The sequence below is a fragment of the Uloborus diversus genome, chromosome 1, assembly GCF_026930045.1.
Source record: "Uloborus diversus isolate 005 chromosome 1, Udiv.v.3.1, whole genome shotgun sequence".
Classification (NCBI taxonomy): Eukaryota; Metazoa; Arthropoda; class Arachnida; order Araneae; family Uloboridae; genus Uloborus; species Uloborus diversus.
This window is the reverse complement of record NC_072731.1, coordinates 246,023,651-246,044,026: the sequence shown is the minus strand read 5'-3', so window position 1 is coordinate 246,044,026 and position 20,376 is coordinate 246,023,651. Positions and strand designations below refer to the sequence as shown.

At 34.7% G+C, this 20,376-nt stretch overlaps 1 protein-coding gene across 1 annotated transcript in view; it reads left to right on the top strand.

Annotated features, from left to right (window-relative positions):
* Positions 1–20,376, top strand: part of LOC129226469 (uncharacterized) — a 177,495-nt gene that overhangs the window by 146,351 nt on the left and 10,768 nt on the right. The window contains exon 2 of the mRNA XM_054861079.1: positions 14,396–14,559. Within this exon, the coding sequence (XP_054717054.1) occupies positions 14,396–14,559 (164 nt within the window). The remainder of the gene's footprint in view (positions 1–14,395; positions 14,560–20,376) is intronic.

Below are 20,376 nucleotides of genomic sequence, written 5' to 3'. Positions count from 1 at the left end.
TACGCGTGATAGTTTATATCTGACAACAAAAAATAAAACTCAAATGCTGGTGACAAAAGTGGAAATTTCTTGACAGATCAAAAAAAAAAAAAATAAGGTTCTTCTCGAAATTGCAGTCATAAACGTTACTGTAAAAGCTGTAATTTCTTCTCCCCCCCCCCCCCCACCAAATTCTCTACACTAGGGACTGGAGTATAGGGCAAAAGTAATAAGGATTTTTTTACAACATTTTTGACCACCACCCCTATCCCCTTTGTCATTAAGTGTCCCACTTCAACTTACCCCTCATCCCTTTGTCACGTGTCTCACTATTTTTCACAAACATATTCTTATTAAACAAAATTCGTATTGTCACACTTCTTGCTACTTCCTCCCTCCCATTGTCAAATCGACACAATTTCACAAACCTCCCTCCCCCTCAAGGCGTGACATCATTTGTAGACAGCCCCCTAAAAGGTTGTTTTACCCTACTAACACAATGGCGAGGCATATAAACCAAATGCGATAATACAGGGGTCCCAACCCTTTTGCATCGTGTGTGAGGTAAATAATTACTAAACAACGCATACAAAATATACAAAGTATAAAAACTTTTTATATATCTCTAAGTCAATATTTTTGTCACTGCACTTTATTGGAAAATTACTTCCTAATTATAAGGTATGATATTCTTGCTCGCAAGGAGATGTCCATGTGTTCATATGTAAGTCGCGGTCTGAGGTGTTGAAAACAATACAGGTATGTATTTTGCAGTAAGTTACAGCCCTAAGCCAGGGCTAAGGCAAAAATACATAAAATGGCGGTGTATTTTATGTATTTTTGCCTTAGCCCTGGCTTTAGGGCGGTAACTTACTGCAAAATACCTAGCTTTGCTTTCAATCTCAGAGTTGAACCGCACCAATGCTGCGTCACTCGTCTAGTGTGCTAATTCTACATTTAGTTACCAGTTTGTTTGGATCTATTGGCTCCTTTAAGAGGTTTTCCCGCCTCCAGCTCAGCTACTTTTTATTCCGGGCTGACGAGTGTTAAAAGCACGAAACTGTAGTCCTCGGGTGGAATAACTGAGCTGGCGGTGTATTTTATGTAATACAGGTATGTGGAACCAAAACATGCGTTTTGCGCGCTGCATTTTTCAAGAATAGAAAAACTGATTTATATCGATATTGTTCCAAAACTTTTGCAGGAGACGCTTTTCAAAAGAGATATTAAATTTTAAAGTTGAAATATTTTTAACACCGTCATAGAGTGGCGGACACATCTAAGACGTTCGGCGGGCGCAATGGGGACCCCTGCGATAATACATGATCATAATACTTAGAGAAGATAGACATCAATGATTTTTTTTGTAATTTGTAGTCATGTAATATGCCTAAGTTGGATAGGATTTAAATTTGCATACAGTAGTCTGCAGCTGTATGATTTAAATGAGGCTGTGATTGGCTTGTCAAAACAAGTTCTTCCATCCCCTTCAAAAGAGAGTGGCCGAGTCGTCATGACAGCAAGATTTTTGCTTTTCCTACAACCACACTTGGTATCTCAGTAACCCCCCTTCACCAAGTGATTGCTAGCGACCAACCGTAGAACTTTCAGATTTTATGAGAACTTACCCCACATCGGTGGGTATCTACCAGCGTCGGGCTCCGAGCTCAGGAAACCCCGATTCCGAGTACAGCGCTGTAACCACTAGACTCGGCTGTGGTACGGATTGTGACTGTCGTTGTTCGGATGATTGTAAGCTCCTTCTCAAATTTTAAAAGCAACGTATGAAGAAAACATTTGTTTATCTACAAGGGCGCCCATATGCAAAATTTTAAGGAGGGCTCAAAAATTTCCCCCATGGTTTAGCAGAATATTTTCCCCACAGAAACCGATTTCAGTACAGATTAGCGATATTAAAATAAAAATTGACATTTTCAATAACTTATTCATTAATGGCTGGAAAAGAATTTTTTATACATTTTTGCAAAGGAAAGAGCACTAAAAGCAAGGAAGTTCTCATTTCTAGGGGGGGGGAGGCTTGAGCCCCTACTTGCCCCCCTATATGGGTGACCTTGTTTATATAGGACTCTGAGCAAGCAAGGTGGAATTCTTTACTGTACCAGTCAAATCGTTTCCAATTTTGTTTGTGTTATAGTTCATAGAGCAGATTTTATATTGTTCCTGACACTAATCCTCACTTGATCTCATTAAGATTCTATGAGTTAACAAAACAAAGGGACAAGTCCTTTATTTTTTTAATGTCTACTAATTAAACTCGGCTTTCGCTTTTTGTCACGCATAGACGGACTCCTACTCGGCACACGCTGTAACTCCCTAATTTCGTGTTCAGTGGATTAGGCATTTATGTTCGGAAGGAAGAAAAAAGCTTCTTGTAAGTCTGAAATGTGGTACATGTTGTCATTTTAACAACAGGGGAGGGAGGGGGGGGGGGGAACTGTTCAATGATTCAAGTTATGTTCAGTGAACTAAATGGCGGGTTTTGGAGAAATGATCTGAAACGAATGTCATGTGCAATTAAATTTTTTTCCCCTTGTCTTTCGAGGATCTTATCTGTGGTTAATCTTAATTTTATTGGGGGAAAATCTATTTCCCAGCCATTGAGGTAGGCTCAATTCTTCATTTAAAATGCTACCTCTGGGCGATAAGTTACTTCCCATTAACAGATTTAAATGTCCCAAAAGTAATTATAATCGCAGAAACGAGTTTCGGGGGAAAACGAACACCTTTTTTAATGCAAAAAATTAATTTATGAAAGAAAAGTTCTTTTCTTTTTTTTTTTTTTTTTTCATTCAAAACCCCTTGCAATCCCGAAACGCAGGTCTGCCATTTTTACTTTTTGTGAAATTTTTCCGATGATATTGTGATATTGATTTGTAAGTTTTTCATTATTTATCACGTATAAAATTAAGGTAATATTATCATTTATTGTTGCATTGTTTTTTATTATAAAATCTTTTCTCTGGTACCAGTACTACCAAAATATTAGATATTAGCATACCCGCACGGCGATGCCCATGCTAAGAATTTAAAAGAAATCCGTTAACGAAAAAAAAAATCCCCCCCCCCTTCTGATGTAAAATGATCATTTTTCTTCAACGAAAATGCGTATACACCTTTTTAAAAAAAACTTAAAGTCTCTTTGGAATTTAAAACTTCACTAAAACACTCAAAAAGATTAACAGTGACTTTCAAGCTCAAAATAATCCTTCCACTGTATAGTTCATCGTTTAACGCGCCAAGCAATCACGCTACCGTAACCTTGCCCTTTAGCGAGTGAAGTGGGGTTTTTTTCTGAAATTTAAAATGTTTCGAAAAATACTATAATAAAAACGTCTGACTTGCGCGAAATGGCTATACGTAACGCGAGTTTTTCGTGAGTTATTAATTTTTTATTGCGGACAGAAATTGCTCGCCAGCAACATGAATTTTTTTTTGGAAAGGAGCGGCGGAGCATTAGAATGGGCTTCGTTGACACTAAATATTGGTTTTGTGAATGTACTTTCATCCCTTTAGCATCACTGGAAGCAGAAGTTCACACAATGTATTAGTCTAAACAACGCTTTGCTTTAGTTTAAAGTTTAAACAAATAACTGCTCCGATTCTTAACTTCTATTTTTTTTTTTCATTTTACATATAACGTTGATAAAATAAAATGGCTCCCAAACACGCTTTTTCATCTAAAATGGAAAGAAAAAGAGAATTTCTGACCATCATAGAAAAGGTCAAGATTCTCAATGCGCTTGAACAATTAAAAAGTATTTCGAAAGTAGCACGACAATTAAGTATGAGTGAATCTTTGATGCGTACAATTAAAATTCAAGAAAAGGAAATCCGTAGACTTTCAGAACTTAGTTTTAATACTGAAGCTCGCAGAGTAGTTCTAAGCAAAATACAAACATCATGAAAATGGAAGCGCCTCTTTCATTGTGACTTAAAGAGGCCAGAAAGAGAGGTGTTCCCACACTGCATAAACCATCAATCATCTTGATCATTTTAAAAATTATAATTAAATTTGCGATATCTACTGTTCAGTGGTATTATGATGCAGTAATGTACCTAATGTAAGTACCGTACTGTTTTAGTTCATGTCTCTCATTGATTTTGTGCTTCATAATAGTAGTTTATGGAAACGCTTTTTCTAAAATGCAGTAACAAGTGAGTTCTTTATAAAAAAAAAAAAAAGAAAAAGAAAAAAGAAAGAAAGAAAAACGTTAATATGTAGTCAAGAAATGGTTTGAAACAATTTGAGGGGTGTTAACACATGTTTGAAATAATCGGGTATGCTAATAAAATATTTCTAAACATAAGTTGTTCCACAACGCGAAATTTCAACTTGCGCGAAAGATCTTGGAACGCATGCCTCGCGTAAGTCAGGATCCGACTGTAGTCCCACAATAAAGTAGCCTACCACTCGTCTGGGGTTTGTTACGATTCGGCGCGACCGTTTCGGCGCGGCTGTTTCGGCGTGGCCGATTCGGCGCTGACCGTTTCGGCGCTGACCGTTTCGGCGCCAGATTTTTGCATTCTGAACTTTGTGAATTTTAGAAATTTTAGTTCACAGAAGAAAAAAGATTTTTGGAAGAAGTATGTGAATTTGGCGCTCTAGATGCTTGTTAAAATTTATTTTAAAAATTACAGTGGGGGGGGGAGAGGGGGCATATGTGATAAACGTATGTTTTACTGTGACAACATAAAAAAATATCTTGAAAAATTAGCAAGTAATGCCAGTACCAGTCCTACCTTATTGTCATTTTTTTTTTTTTAAATCAGTGTTGAGCCGTTTTGTGTTTCTGTGGTGATTATTTCTTTGTTGTAGCAGCTATTGGAAATAAGTTCATAAGTCTTCTTCACGTGAAAACACTTTTCAAACTAACCAAAAAGCTCCACTTAACTATGCAAACCCAGGGGCGGATCCATAATTTTTTGTAAGGGGGGGGGGTCAAGTTTCAAAATTTTCAAATTTGCGACCTGAGTCATGGATCATTTTACCTCAAATTTTCTTCAAAATTCATATTTCTCAGGCAAACAGGCTGGTCACGTTACAGTTAGCTTTGAATATATGAGATTACGGCTATAAAGTAGTTGAAAAAAGCACACAACACCCTCACACACGACATATGGTTTGAGATAAAGTGCTCTTATTTTTGAAAGTTAGTTCTAAACACTAGTATTTTTCTGTAATCGATTTTAAATTTATTGCAAATTAATATTTTTTAAAGTTTTATTATTATTATTTATTATTGCTTTTTTTTTTGTTACCAAATAGTTAGTCGACAGTTTAGTGCTACAGAACAGTTACAGGAACTAAAAAGACATAAAATATTTTATTTTAATTAAAAAAAAGTTTAAAATATTTTTTATTCATTATATTAGTTTTTATGAAACTTAAAAGTAATATATAATAATAATCTTTACATAATAAATATCATTTGTATCTTGTAGTCTTATAAGTTTTTTTTTCTTGTCTATCCTGTGTTCAAAGCACGCTACACAACTTAAAACTTTATAGAGAGCAGGGTTACGGGTGATTTCTCAACACGTTAACTTTTTTCCAATAACAAATATAAAAAATTCATCTTATTATTTGTTGACAGTTTTTAATTTTTTACAGAAAATATATTTAAGCAAATTCACAAATTAATGATCAGCAACGAAAAAAATTCAATTTAAATTTAATGAGTTTTAAATTTAAATTTCATAGAAAAATGTTAAGGCTGTCTCCTAACTGATCTACTTCGAAAAATTATGAAGATGTTTTTAAACTTATATTTTATCAACTAATAATAAATAAGAAAACCAAATACATCATTAAAAATATTTCTTCATAAAACTTTTTTACAAAGCTTAAAAAACAAAAGATGTCTCGAATTTTGAAACAATGTTTGGCATATTTGTATGCAGACAATTTTGATTTTCGAACAGGTCGTATTGAAATGGATCGTGCCGAAACGGTCGCGCCAAAACGGCGGCGCCGAAATGGGTTTCGCGCCGAAATGGCCGCGCCAAAACGGCGGTGCCGAAACGGTCGCGCCGAATAGTCCCATTCCGACTCGTCTGAGCCGTGGCATGGTTCCTCGCAGCTATCGACACCGTCCTCCAGTGACCTCTCGATGAATTAACTTACCTCGCCATCTATTAGGAATGCATAGAACTAAACAATTAATTAAACATTTAATTCGCTATTACAAATATTTCGGTCAATCTGATTTTTAAAAAATATATAGCCTTCCTCGATAAAAGGAACATTCTACACAAAAAGAATTTTTCAATTCGAACCAGTAGTTCCTGAGATTAGCGCGTTCAAACAAACAAACTCTTCAGCTTTATATTATTAGTATAGATTAACTTAATTCAAATCTAAGCCGGAATTGATCAATTCCCAATTCCTATTTTATTATTTTTAACGAATTAAAATTGTCGAAATGAATCTCACGCCAATAAAATGAAATTGAAATAGTTATTAATTATTATTACATTAAGAATTACTCCCTTGTAAATCTAAAACTAATTGTATTTTTTCTTCGATTTATTTTTTAGTAAAGATACACAAACTTGTTAAAACGTCAAAAGTTAAATTCAAAATAGCATTTTTCACTATAAATTTGATTTGTAAAAATAGGAATTTTTCCGTCACAATTTAAAAATAAATATGATTTCATTTTGACAATAAGCAACGTACAATGCTTCATATCTTTTTTTCCTCCTTTTAATCTTGATTGATTATGAAGTGAGTTTCGAACAATGCTTCGTAAATGAAAGATTAAAACCGCATGTTAAATGTAAAACCCAAGTTAAGCGATGAATATATTTTTTAACGTTTGCTCTCACATCTGCTTGCAGCAAATTAGGAAGTTATATTATTGCGAAGGTTAATAACTGGTAGCTTGAAACAGTAATTGGTTTTAATAGAATATAATTTCCTAGACGTGCCAATTTTATTGCTTATGGAGGTCTTATCCTCGGAAAACCAATCAATCATTCTTTACAAAGATCGTAATGAAAAATCATACATTAGAAGGTTTTAAGATTTTCCTGATATTTAATTGGTTTTGTTAAAACGTTTTGGGGAAATAATTGTATGCCGTTAAAGAAATGTCTTCTTAACTACTTTTAGGTAACATTGAAAAAAAAAAAAGAAGACTTTTTCAAAATTGAGACAAAAAGATGAAACAAACTTCGTAGATTCTTTCTGTATGCATAGTTCCGGTTCGGAAGCTAAATTTACGATTCTGATTGTGATACAATCCTCTAGCAAGAATCACAACTTTACAATGACAAATAGAATAAAGATTTTTGCCCGAATAATTTTTCAATGGAAGAAAAAAAAAATAACTTAAAAACCGACGTGCATATTTCTACACATTGCGTAAGATGTGAAATTTTTTTTTTTTTTTTTTTGAACTTCTAAAGTCATCAATCGAAGAAATTCTTTACCTGAAAAGAAAAATTTATTTAGAAAAGTTTTATTTATATGTTTTAAATAAAAGAACAATGCATAAATAAAGACGTGTAAATGCTTAATTTGTCAGATTACAGATAAATTTATTTGAACATAAATTGTTAAATGATCATTTAAGTTTAATTAATTTAAAAGCGTTGAAAAATAAAATCTGAACTAAGAGTGATTAAAATCAAAATATTTACCGATGTGCGACATGTTACTGAACTTATAAAAAGAATAAAGAATAAAAAGAATTGCAGACTCGTGTTTCGAGGTAATAAGAAACGCTTTCAATGCAAAAGAAACGAGTTCTTAGTTGATTAAATAAAAACAAAAAAACCAGACTGCGTAAAAACAAAAAACAAAGGAAAGAAAATTAATTTGAATTTTGACATCTTGAATTCAAATTATGTTTTTCGCAATCACGAGTGTGTATATGTAGGCGTGTGTGTTTGTGTGTGGGGGTATGTGTTTGTGCGTACGGGTTATGTGTATGTGTGTAGGCATGTGTGTTCGTGTCTGTGGGGGGAGGGTATGTGTATGTGTGTGTAGGCATATGTGTTTGTGTCTGTGTGCAGGCATGAATGTGTGGGTAGTTGTGTGTATGTTTTTGTGTGTGTATGTGTGGGTGTCTGTATGTATGCGTGTATGTGTGTATATGTATGTGTGTGTATGTGTGCGCGTGCGTGTGTAGTTGTGTATGTATGTGCGTGTGTGTAGGACATGGATGCAACATGGAGACGGCTTTCGCTAGAGGTGCAGCATCGTGAGGAGCCCGTCGACGGTGATGGTGCGGAGGGTGACGGTTAGAAAAATCAAAGGAACGTCAAAAACAATCAAGTGAGAACAATAAGCAATCGTGATTGCTCAAAATCGTGATTGCTCAAAAAACTAAAAAGGAAAACATATAAGCCCCGTAGTTTAGAAGATTATTAAGTATTACTGAGTATCTACACCATTGAAATAGTTTTATAATCGATACACACATAAGACAAATCATAAATTCAAAAGCAGAATAGAAGGATCAACAGTCGGAGCCCATTCCTTTTTGAATCAAGGAACCCCGTAAAATTTGAATGGGCTCCGACTGTTGATCCTTCTATTCTGCTTTTGAATTTATGATTTGTCTTATGGTGTGTATCGATTATAAAACTGTTTCAATGGTGTAATTACTCGGTAATACTTAATAACATTCTAAACTGCTGGGCTTATATGTTTTTCTTTTTAGTTTTTTTTTTGGTTTTAACGCAGTCGGGATTTTTGTTTTTATTTAATTATTATTTTTATTTTACACTTTTTAGTTAATTTTCATTAATTTAGTTATTATTATAAGCCGGTAAATTTCGCTATCTTGTCATTTCATTGAGAGAGTTTATATCGTGAAGTTTATTAAGTAACTTGCGGTGTGATATATATATATATAAACTACTGATTATTAGTCTCTCTATGGACGTAACTCGATTTAAAACTACATGTGCTTGAACTTTAGCTAAAGTGCGCGAACTTAAGTCAACCACAGCTATATAAACAATCTTGACGCGAGTTTAAAAACGTCGTCAGTCAAATCTTTCTCGCAAAACTAAAAAAAGCCCGTCAAGAAAGTACACTTCGCGAAACTCAGTCCCATGAATCACGACAAACAAAAATGCAACATGTTAGAGATGAGAATCGAATTAGTAACTTAGCAAACAAAAAATTCAGGCAGTGAACAGCTACCTGCATTTGTCGCATGCTGTGTCACACGCAGGTAGCGTGCGACACGATTCCGAACTGACAAAATGGAAACTGGTTGTTGATATGGTGAATTTTGCCTACTGTCATGTGTTTAGTGACACTCCCAATGTTAAGAGAAATCGATTGACGTGAGAATATCATAATTGGCGAAGGTGTTTAGTCTATACAACGCCACATAGGTGCAAACATACATACATACATAGACTCGTAAACACATTACCCTCCTTTGCGACGGGCACGCGCAGTCGGGTAAAAAAGTTTGTTAAGGAAATACATAATCATTTACGGTCCTTCAGGGAGGTATACAATTTCTATTTTTAGCTAACTTAGTCCAGCTGGCTGCAACTATGGCTGCGGAGTCAGAGTCTGTCATCCCCCACCCAACCAAGTACACAACTCTGCCAGTGCTTTGCGGAGTCGTAATTCGGTCGGAGTCTGGTAGAATTGGGACAAGGGAGTGGAAGTAGAAGGCTCTAAAATTGTCGGTCGGTCATTTTCCCTCCAACTCCGCAGCCTGGTTGCAACTGTGCTTTTTTGAAAGCCCACGAATTGTTAACGCAAAAATACCCCTTTTACCGGTGGGATTAGTAAGTCAGTAAACATTAAATACATTTGATAGTTATGCTAAAGTTCTTATGATTTATGTTATTTATGGGGCATTCCACGGTATTTTCGACATTATGTAGAGTCCGTAATGTGACCTTTTTTTGCCATAACTTTTTAATTTACCGTTTGATTTGCAAATTATTTTATTTTGAGCTGGTGTGTTGGTAGGAAAAGATCAAAATAAAATAATATGCTAATCAAACAGTAAATTAAAAAGTTATGGCAAAAAAGGTCACGTTACGGACTCTGCATAAATGTCAAAAATACCGTGGAATGCCCCTTATATGAAAAAGTGTATACAATTCTACCCAATGACTTTCGGTTGGAACATCCTCGTTGCTCTATCTTGCCACTTCAGAAAACGGGACATGCCAGCATCCCGCAGCTACGAGTAGGGACAACGAGACAGACTACCTGAAAACGGGACTGTCTTGTTCAAGACGGGATACAGTCGAACCTGTTTATCTCGAACCTGCCTGTCACGAAAACCTCTCTATGTCGAAGTTTTTCACTTTCCCTGCACATAAAGTATTAATTTAATGTTTTCCCCCATGTTTGTCTCGAATGAAATTTTCTGAAAACCTGTATACCTCGAATTTCGACTAAAGTATCTTTCTTGGATTCGATCCCCAACGATCTTTAGTAGCTCTAATTTGGAGTCAAAAAGCATTTTTCTTAATATTAGCAGTCACATAATCCTCCAGAATTAAAACTTAATGTACAAGAAGCAATTTTTCCAGCAATTATATCCATTCGAAAATTGAGAGGAAGGGGACATTGTTGATTAGTAAAATTGCTTCCAAAGTTTTACTTTCGAGTCATTACTCCAATTACTTATTTTTAGAACTTTTTCAAACCTTTGTATCTCAAAACCTCCATATCTCGAATTTTTCTTCTCTCCTGTAAAAATTGAGATATACAGGTTCGACTGCATATGGTGGCCATGGGTATGTTCGAATCGAGTAACCAGTAACTAACTAACCAGGCGTGTTCTAATAGAGCTACCAGTTGATGAAATCAAATGAAAACATCCTATGGACACTCACCGTGACGTCATCAAATCAACCAACAGGTTCAACCGGTTACTCTATTCGAACATACCCCTTTTACTTTCACTTGAAGTCAAAAAATTTTAATGATATGAAGGAATGCAAAGTGTCCATGTTACTTTAAATGACTGTAATTGTATTTGATTGAACAAAATTAAACTTAAAGCTGAGAAAATTTGAAACCACTAGTATGAAAAATGCTTCAAGTGTCACGTATTGCTTTAATAAGAATGAACCTCTGGTGGTTATTTTTGCACGCATTGTGGTTGAACAAATTTGCCTCGAAGAGGATAGTTACGATTATGGAATGATTGAAGAGCTCACATCAATCTCTCTAAACACGCAAATAAGTTGCCTCTCCCGTTTGACTTACAACACCCGTTTAACATAAGGTCGATGAATTGGCATCATCAGTCATAAACGGCTGTCTCTGGTTAAATTGTTCTCTTTAAAAAATTTTGATGAATGTAATTTTGGAATGATGTTAAAGCCTTTGTGTTATGCTCCATACTTAATAGAATGTTTTCATATGAATTGCTTGAATTACAATTTAAAACTCGTTTTCATTGAAATCCTAATTTTTTGTTTTACTTATTCTTTTTTGCTTAGTGGGTTCAAGAGAGAATTTTTTTTTTTCTCCTAAGGCGTAGTACATTTCCTTAACTTCCTTTGTTCTCAAATTTAAAGATTTCCGTAACAATTTCATGCTAATCTTGGTAAGTAGGATGATTTCTAAAAGGCCCAAATGGGGGGGGGGTAAAAGTATTGGAATTATTTCCTTTCTTCTCGGTGACTGTGCTAAATTTAAGCTGTGATCACATTAAACATTTCACTGGCAGTATCACCTGAATAAGAAAATTTTTGATTCTTCTTAATTGATTATATACTCCGTCTTTCTTCAGTAATGATATATGAACTAGTTTGAAGATTAAAAACTATCCTGGGATAAAACTGCAAAATTACAGATATTACAGTGATTATTTTGCCGTTCATATTTTAAATTTGTTTTTGTTCCGATGTATTTTTTTTTACATTCCTTCTGTGTGTTTAAATTTAAATGTATTCAGAGTAGAGTTAAGTAACAAAATTCTGACAATCGAACTCCATTCATAGCCACCTCAACATCATATACTCACTAGCTCACGTGAGCGCCATTACCCTTCATCACTATTTTGGATTTTAATCCATAAAATTTGGCGTAAAAAAACACTTCAAAAATAAATTTGCAAAAAATGAACGAACAGTAAAATGTACATATTTATAGACTTAACTAGCTGCATTGCTCGGCTTTGCACGGTCTACTTCGAAAGAAAAAGTTATGTCAAGTGACGCGTGTTCAACAATTAAGCTTAAATAATTGAAAAAAAAAAAGTCAAAAAAACTTCCTGAAAATTTCCCGTCAAAATAATGATTCTTAAATTTCGTTAACTGCAAATTTAAAGTTTCGAATACGCAACCCTCCATTAATCAAGTAAAATCCTTGATTATCTTCTATTGGCAGTTTCAAAAAAAAAAAAAAAAAAAAAAACCTCAAAGCAAAATCAATATTTTTATTTGTTCATAGTCGGGAAAAAATGGCAACAGATCTTTCTTCACACTAATTTAAACTAAGCTTGTTGGCAAACGATAAATTTCGGATTTTATTTTGATGTTCCATTAGGTTTAAAAATGCTTTTAACTTCTTTCCCGGTGATTTTACAGCCTTGTTTTTTTTTTTTTTTTTTTTATAAATTCCTAGGAAGAAAATCAACGTTGGTATTTTTCGTGGGCTTTTGAATGGGGGTGGGGGGGGGGACTTGAATCAAATCGGATAATTATTTCGGGTAGAAAGAGCCATTTAATGCCATTTTCAGATCCTAAAATTAAAATTCAAGCGGTTCGGTTCTTTTTTAGTGTTCGACCCCCCCCCCCCTCCCCCACCTACGATCCTTCTCCGGTGCTCAAGTCCCTCCTTGCCAAATTTGGACCAGAACCGACGAAAACTATGGATTTGTATAGGAAGCATCCAAACCTACACATATATTCTTTGTTTTAAATACATAGATGAGTGAATTAACATTTGAAAATAAGAGTACACATAGTACTCTTATTTTCAAATGTTAATTCACTCATCTATGTATGAGCCGACGCCATCTTACCTGAAGGTACTATGTGTACCTTCAGGTAAGATGTTGTAATGTTTTGTGAGAAAGCAATAATAACGGGACAACACAAAAACAATTTCCTTCCAACAATGACTATATATCCTTAAGGGAGTTTTACAATGATGTTTGCTATGTGTGGGTATCGATCACAAGTTCTTAATTCTATGCTGTTTAGAGATATTTGAGTGTGTGGTACTGCCCACAGTGTGTCGTTGCCCTCTTTTTCCCTAAGTTACAAACTAGAGACGTACCGAGTACTCGGTAACTACTCGGTAACTACTCGGCCAATTTGCCGAGTACTCGGTACTCGGCCAAATTTTGATCAGATACTCGACCAATACCGAGTAGTTGTAAAAAATGGAATTTTGTTAAAGCAGATTTTAGAATTAATAAAGGAGTACAACCATATAATATACTGCAATCATTTACAATTCAAATTTAAATTTTGAGAAAAATGAAGTTTGTTATGCTTCAATGGAGTAAATCTTTTCAATGTCCGCAAAGTTAATAAAACTTATTTATTAAAAATGGAGCAGTGTAAAAAATATGAAATTTTTATATTATTACGTTTGACGGACTAGAACCAGGGGCGTGAACGGGGGGGGGGGAGGCTGAGAAGGGACACCTGTTTTCCTAAGCCTGTAGGCAGCCCAATATTTTTTTAACTAGGAACGAAATATAGAGGTAAACAATATGGATGGGGCCCCGGAAAAGTCATTTGTGACGGGCCCCAAAATTTCTGTGCACACCCCCGACTAGAATTAAAACAGATTGATATAATTTGTTTTAAATCCAACTTGATTAATCATACTTATTATTTATTCGTTTATTTTTAATTTTGAAAATTACCTTTTTATAAAATTTTTGACACAAACAAAATCTTTTACATAATGCGTAATTAAATTTCAGCTAGAATTTTGTTTTAAAAACTATTATATAGACATGGAGGTCTATACTACTATTCTAATAAGTTTGAAATTTATCACGTGTGTGTCGGTGGTTCTTCTTAAAACATAATTGGTACTCGGTAACTCGGTACTCAGCCGAGTAGTGAAAGGCCGAGTACTCGGCTACTCGATACGTCTCTATTACAAACCTAAGCGAAAATTTCTCTGCATCTATTTATCGTAACTGTCAAAAAATAATAATAATAAACCGTTCTCGAAACTTTTTTACAAATGTGTCCCGGTAACAGGTTGACCTCTTTAAACCATTGTCTTGAATGTAGTTGCTATAATTTATGCTTTTCCCCCGGATTGTGCATTAATTACGCTAATTTTCTTCGAACACAGAATAACTTCTTTATTCCCATCGATGCAGCAATGCCGCGGCAGTCGAGGCGTCAATGCTCATTGAATAATGTATATTCATGCCGTTAATTTTCCTGTGTTCGTGACTTTGTCTGTTCTTGTGCTCCACAGGCTGGTTGGCTGTGATCACGGAGGACGGACACACGGCCGGCTATTTCAGCAGCGTGTCCGAGGTGGCCTCGGCACAGGTGCCTTATTTCCTGTCGCGTGAGAACACCCAGGGATACAAAGAAGCCACTGACAGCAAGGGAAACATCCGATACTCCAAAGTCAAGGTGAGTGCCGTCATTTCAGAAAACGAGTTTTTGAGATGTGGTGACATAACCATTAAAATGAGATTTTTATCTGGGAAAGGACTAGATAAAACTTGGCGAGTTTATTTATATTTCCAGCATTGTAGAAAACAAAAGCAGCCCGGCATGTAGCGTGCGATTTCAGTGTGATCGAGTATATAGAAGCTTTCAAACAATATTCGTTCTAAATTTGAATCAATATTCTCGTGCTTAAAAAGTACAAAAGAAATGTTAGCAGTAATCTGGAATTTGTGCAATTTGACGTTGTTGTTTCTTTTTTAATATCCGTTCTTCTATTTTATTTTGACATTTTACCAAGTGTAGTTAACTCTTTAAGAATGCAGTCACAGAAGCCAAAATTCCTAGTGTTTTCCAAATATTCACCCAACTAAATAATCTATTCGATAAACGCATTGGATCATTTAAATAAATTGTGACTTAAAATACTTTAGAAGTCATATTGCTACAGAGATCCTGGATAAAGAGCTTGGGACTTTTTTTTAATTTAATATACATTTAGCAATACCCCTCTACTAAAGATATTACTTTCCTACTAATTACGCTGATATTTTAATAAAGTCCTGTGTCGTTATTCAAATACGAGCAAATATTACAACATGCTTTAACAAATCCATAATTTCATACGTAATTTAAAAATCTATTCTTAATTATGTTCTTCTTTATCATGTAGAACCTGGACTTAATTTCTGGCAAAAGTGATGGAACCTAAAAGGCTTTAGGACTTCGGTGTGCATTCAACTCCAACAGAATTCAATTGAATCGAATACTATATCCCAATAGCGAAGACAGAAATATCTTAAAATAAAAATAACAAAATTGAGACAAATTTCAATTGAAACAATTTCAAACAAACTGATTGGTATTTGAAGGAAAAAAACTCAGCAAGGAGAAGATCACTGACGTACCTTTCGAAATAGAAGTACATTTTTAAAAAATTATGTTCTCTTTTAAATTGGAATCTGGGGGAATTAAAAACACTGACACTTAAAATTTGAAAAAAAAATGAAAATGTGAAAATTTATAAACTTGGCGATGAATGGTGAACTAATTTCTTCAGTTTAAACCAAGGTGTGAGGAGGAATTTTCTGAACTTTGCTTCTTTTTTAGCTTGCACCCTATCGCTCCTCCCGAATATATCGCCCACTTGAGGAGCCAAATCACCCTTTTGGGAGTGATCGCCCCGAGGTTGCAAACCACTGGTATAAGGTATGGAATCCTGACCTTCGACTACCATACGAGGCATAAGAAAGGGTATCTGCCCAACAGCACATTCCGACTTTCGATTCAGAAAACAAAATTCTCTTGTAAAAGAAATTTGCCCAATTCTATTCAGTTTTCATTGCTTGAAAGATGGTTTGATTTTTAACTTCCAAGAATTTATAAGAGCATGTTTTTTCCTCGTTTCTTCAAAAATGCACTTCAACTTGAATTTCGCTGATGAAGAGAACCGCGCAGAATATCGAGTAGCAAAGTTATTATTTTTGTGAATCTGATAATAACTTTAAAATAAATTATTTTCATAATGCAACTCATGACAAAATTTTTATTACTGTTCCAACACTAATTTGCAAATGCACTTGAACAAGCCTGACGTGGTTGGAGAGCCCTAACATCTTTCCAAGTACATACCAGAAATCACTCTTTTCAGGTCGGCAATTGTATTATTTGAAACTTCGTATTTTTCGTACGGCCCGAAAACAATTTTCATTTTTTTTACACGTAAAGGGAAAAATATTCAAATTTGTTTGCTGTCGTGGAAGACCGTCTTGATACGTACCCTTTCAACAAAGGTCCTATTCATACAGTAGACCCGTTTAAGAAGCACAGCGTGATGCGCTATAAATATAATTCCTCCACTTTCGCATCTTCCCTTTCTTTCCCCAGCCTCTCTGAAATATGTCCTGATTTCGAAATCCTTTCATTTATTCCTGTGAGGGCACTTCCGCAAAGTTCAAAAAATGCCCCGTCGCGTCGCGTCCTCCAATGTCAAGGTGAACCACCAACTCTCGCACGCTGCTCGCTAGGCGACCCCAAAACAGTCCTTTGGGGTCAAGCTGAAGGATTAATGCCATTTTGGTATCCAAAAAACGTTCATTGGAAAAGGAATTTGCTTCGAGAAAAAAAATTGGAAATTTCTTATTTTGTTTTTATTTTTGTCATTCCAGACGAACCCATTCAGATACATTGATAGAAACAAAAATATTATTTTATGAAAAGTATTTAAAAGTAGTGAACTCTATTGCAAGCGATCTAATTAAATGGCAGCATATATATATATATATTTTAATGGCAGCATACTTTTTTTTTAATGTTACTCTCGAACTAAAATAGCAGATGAAAACTTGCTGATCCGTCTTGAGGGGCAAAACATACTTTTCCTCATCAGTAAATTTTTAACTTTAAGGTGGTTTTTTTGTTAAGCAAGTCCCAAATTTGAAATTAACCTCTAAAAAGTTCGTGTATAGGTTTTACTTTTATGTGTTCTGTTTTCAAGTTCAAAAAACTGTACTTTTTTTTTTTCATTCAACGAATCAAATATTTATTTTCCCAATTTTAAAAATGTTTTTTGAGTCTCAAGACGACAATATATAGCAAAGAAATAATCTTTTTGAATATTCACTCGGGCCAGAAGAAGTTATTACGCCCTAAAGCAGCTGTAGAATTATTTATTTTCAAAAATAAATAAATAAATCAGTCTTACTTTTGGGGAATATCTTTTTTTGGGTACTTATTTGCGTCAGGGAATGCAGATGTAAAATTTTCTAATCAAATCACAAGTAAAGCTTTCCAATTTATTGTTGTTTGGTATTAAAAAATAAAAAAATAAACAAATCTCGTACTACAGTTAATTTTAAATCCATAGTTCATTTGAGGCAGTGAGAAGCAAAGGGATGCAAGTGGTTTCGAGTAAAACGCGTTTAAAGTTCAGATCGTAGGTAGGCTTTCATTGAATTTTTCATTTCTAAACCATGCTGTACAGCAGCATCCACCAGAGCTACTAGAACCATCTCTTGCCCTGAAACAGAAAAGAGGTTTTCCTACCATTTGTACTGATTATCTCTCATTTTTTAAAATTTTCCACTCACATTCCTTTGCTTCTTATTGCCTCATATGTTCCTTTTCTCAGTGTCAGATCGGTCATTGCCATGCGCACAGTGCGAAGGTACTAAAGACAACCTTTTTTCAATGCCAAAGTTTAAAATTAAGTATTTAAGAGAAAAATAATTTTAACCCAGTTTACAGTACGTAAGAACTAAAAAAAATTTCGAAAGCAATAAAGGACTGAAAAGTATATTATAATTCATTATTGTAAGTTTTTTTTTTTTCATTATCTTTTTCGAATATAGGAAGGGATTATACATTTCTGACTCAGTAATCATTTATAAAAGGAACAGAATTATTTTGCTTCTCATATTTTGCACAAATTTCAGAGCGCTTTATTGTTCAGAATCAAGTGACGATCTTTTAAGCGACGAGAGTCAACTTTTCGTATGTAAATGATAATAAAGAGAAAAAGGCTAAAAATGTGCTCAGGCAATATGCAAATTCTTTAAAATTTCATTTCAAAATCTATAGTTTTTTTTTAAACATTAAACTTTATTAAAGGCCGTTCATAAATGATGTCACGATCTGAGGAGAGGGGAGGTACGTGAAATTGAGACAGTTAGTGACAAGGAGGAAGGAAGGGTGACATCACATACATTTTTAACAAACTGCACTTGAAAAACAGCGTGACACTTGACGAGAGGAGGAGTAAAGTCAATGTGACACTATGACAAAAGGGGAGGGAGGGGTTCAAATTTGTTGAAGACAAGTGTGGCGTTTATTGACAGCCTCTAACGCTGTTAAACGTTTTCAATGCTCAAATAATAGCCTCAACTTAAAAAAATCAAAAAGTCCTTTGAGGCACATTAATTACAATAGTAAAATGTCGGTGAGTTTGTTGGAAATGTATTTACTTGTGTTTGATCAGAAGTTCTAAAACGCACTTTTTTAAATATTTTATTACGTTCAAATCAAACGAGTTGATGTGTGCATCACATGACTTTCTTTTACTCCAATTTTATGTCATTTCCCCATTACTGGCAATTTTAATGTGATTCAATAGTTTACTCTCTAAATATCACCAACAGTGGCCAAATTAAAATCAGATTTAAAAAAGTAATAATAATTTAAAAAAAACGCGAATTTTTTCACCAACTTGGCGACAAAATTTGGCGGCCAAAAGACTGGCGAAAAATCGCCAAGTGTCCGCCAAATTATAACGCCACTGGAGTTTACATCGAAATTAACAAAGATCCCCCCCTCCCCAAAGGTGCGAAAGACCCCTTTAAAAGCACCCGAATGCAACCAAAAGGGGAGGTGCAAAACTAGACCCTACTAGGAGTCTACGTACCAAATTTCAACTTTCTAGGACATACCGTTTTTGTGAGTTATGCGACATACATACGCACATACATACCTACATACAGACATCACGAGAAATTTCGTTGTAATTCATCGAATTCGTTGTAACTCAGGAATCATCATTATGGATATTTCGCGTGTCTATACGTTCTTAGGCACTTATCCACGTGTGGTCGAGTCGGAAAAATATAAACTCAATATTCATTCGGGGGTGAGTAAAATGGAAATTAAGGTCGATTTTTGAGTGAAATTTTTTTTGCGAATACAACATTTCCTTTTTTTGTAAAAGGAAGTAAAAATGAATTAGGACTGATGTTACTCTATCGGATGTCTTTCACATTCGAGACTATTTTTTTCATTTACCCTCAATTTAAATAGCTTTATGTTTTCATTTACATGAAAAAACGTATTGCCGTCTACTGACTCCTGGTAATCGAGCAAAATTACATCAATGTGCTACGACGTGAGTGATAAACGATATGTCAGTTCATGACTTCGTGTTTTGTTTCCTTAAGCATGAAGGTCGCAAAACCCTCATGCCTCGACAACATGCCTCTTTTTTAGAAGCGGAGAAAAAAATTCTGAACAAGAATAACTCAATTTCTGTGAGTGCTGCTGGAGAACTGAACTCTGGAGAACACTTCAAGTAATGATTTAACTGACAGAGAGCACATTGAAACTTAGACTTCACTTATCTTTTGTTTTCCAAGTTTCTTCCGACGTTGTCACTTCTCTGGTCGCAGTTATTTCCTGAGGTCACGATAGCAACTGCTTTTGATCGCAATGTCTTCAATGTTTTTCTCAAACTTAATTGCGTAACTCTGTAAGTTTTTTCAGGATAGTAAATATGTAGTTACGAGCAAACGAAATCAGTTGAAAATTATTGCAAAAAAAAAATCTGCTGTATAGTATTAAATTATGCAAGTGGAGATGCAAAAAATCCAGATTTTGAGCAAAAGGAATTAACCTGATAATTTTGGGGAATAAACCTGGAACTTTAAGGAAAACATTGAGAAGTTCGAGAATGTCCAAATGGCGTCTAGGATTGGAACATGGGTGTACATCATAGACTAATAATAAGAGTAGACCAAGCTTTTTCAGACTTGCTGATGAAAAAAATTGGTTCATGGATACATCATGTGACTAGTGGAAAGGCTTGGCGAAAATTTTGGCAGCATGGTTGCTAGATGTCAACATTATCTATAGTTTGGCACTCGACATGTATTTTAAGACGTAATGTGTTTTCATTATAATTTTTTTTTTCCAGGTGCAGAAATTGAACGGTTTTTCTTTTAGTTATGTATTATTTTGACATTCGTAATTAGTTTTTTATCAGTTTTCAGTAACTTTTATTTCATTTGGAAATCTTGC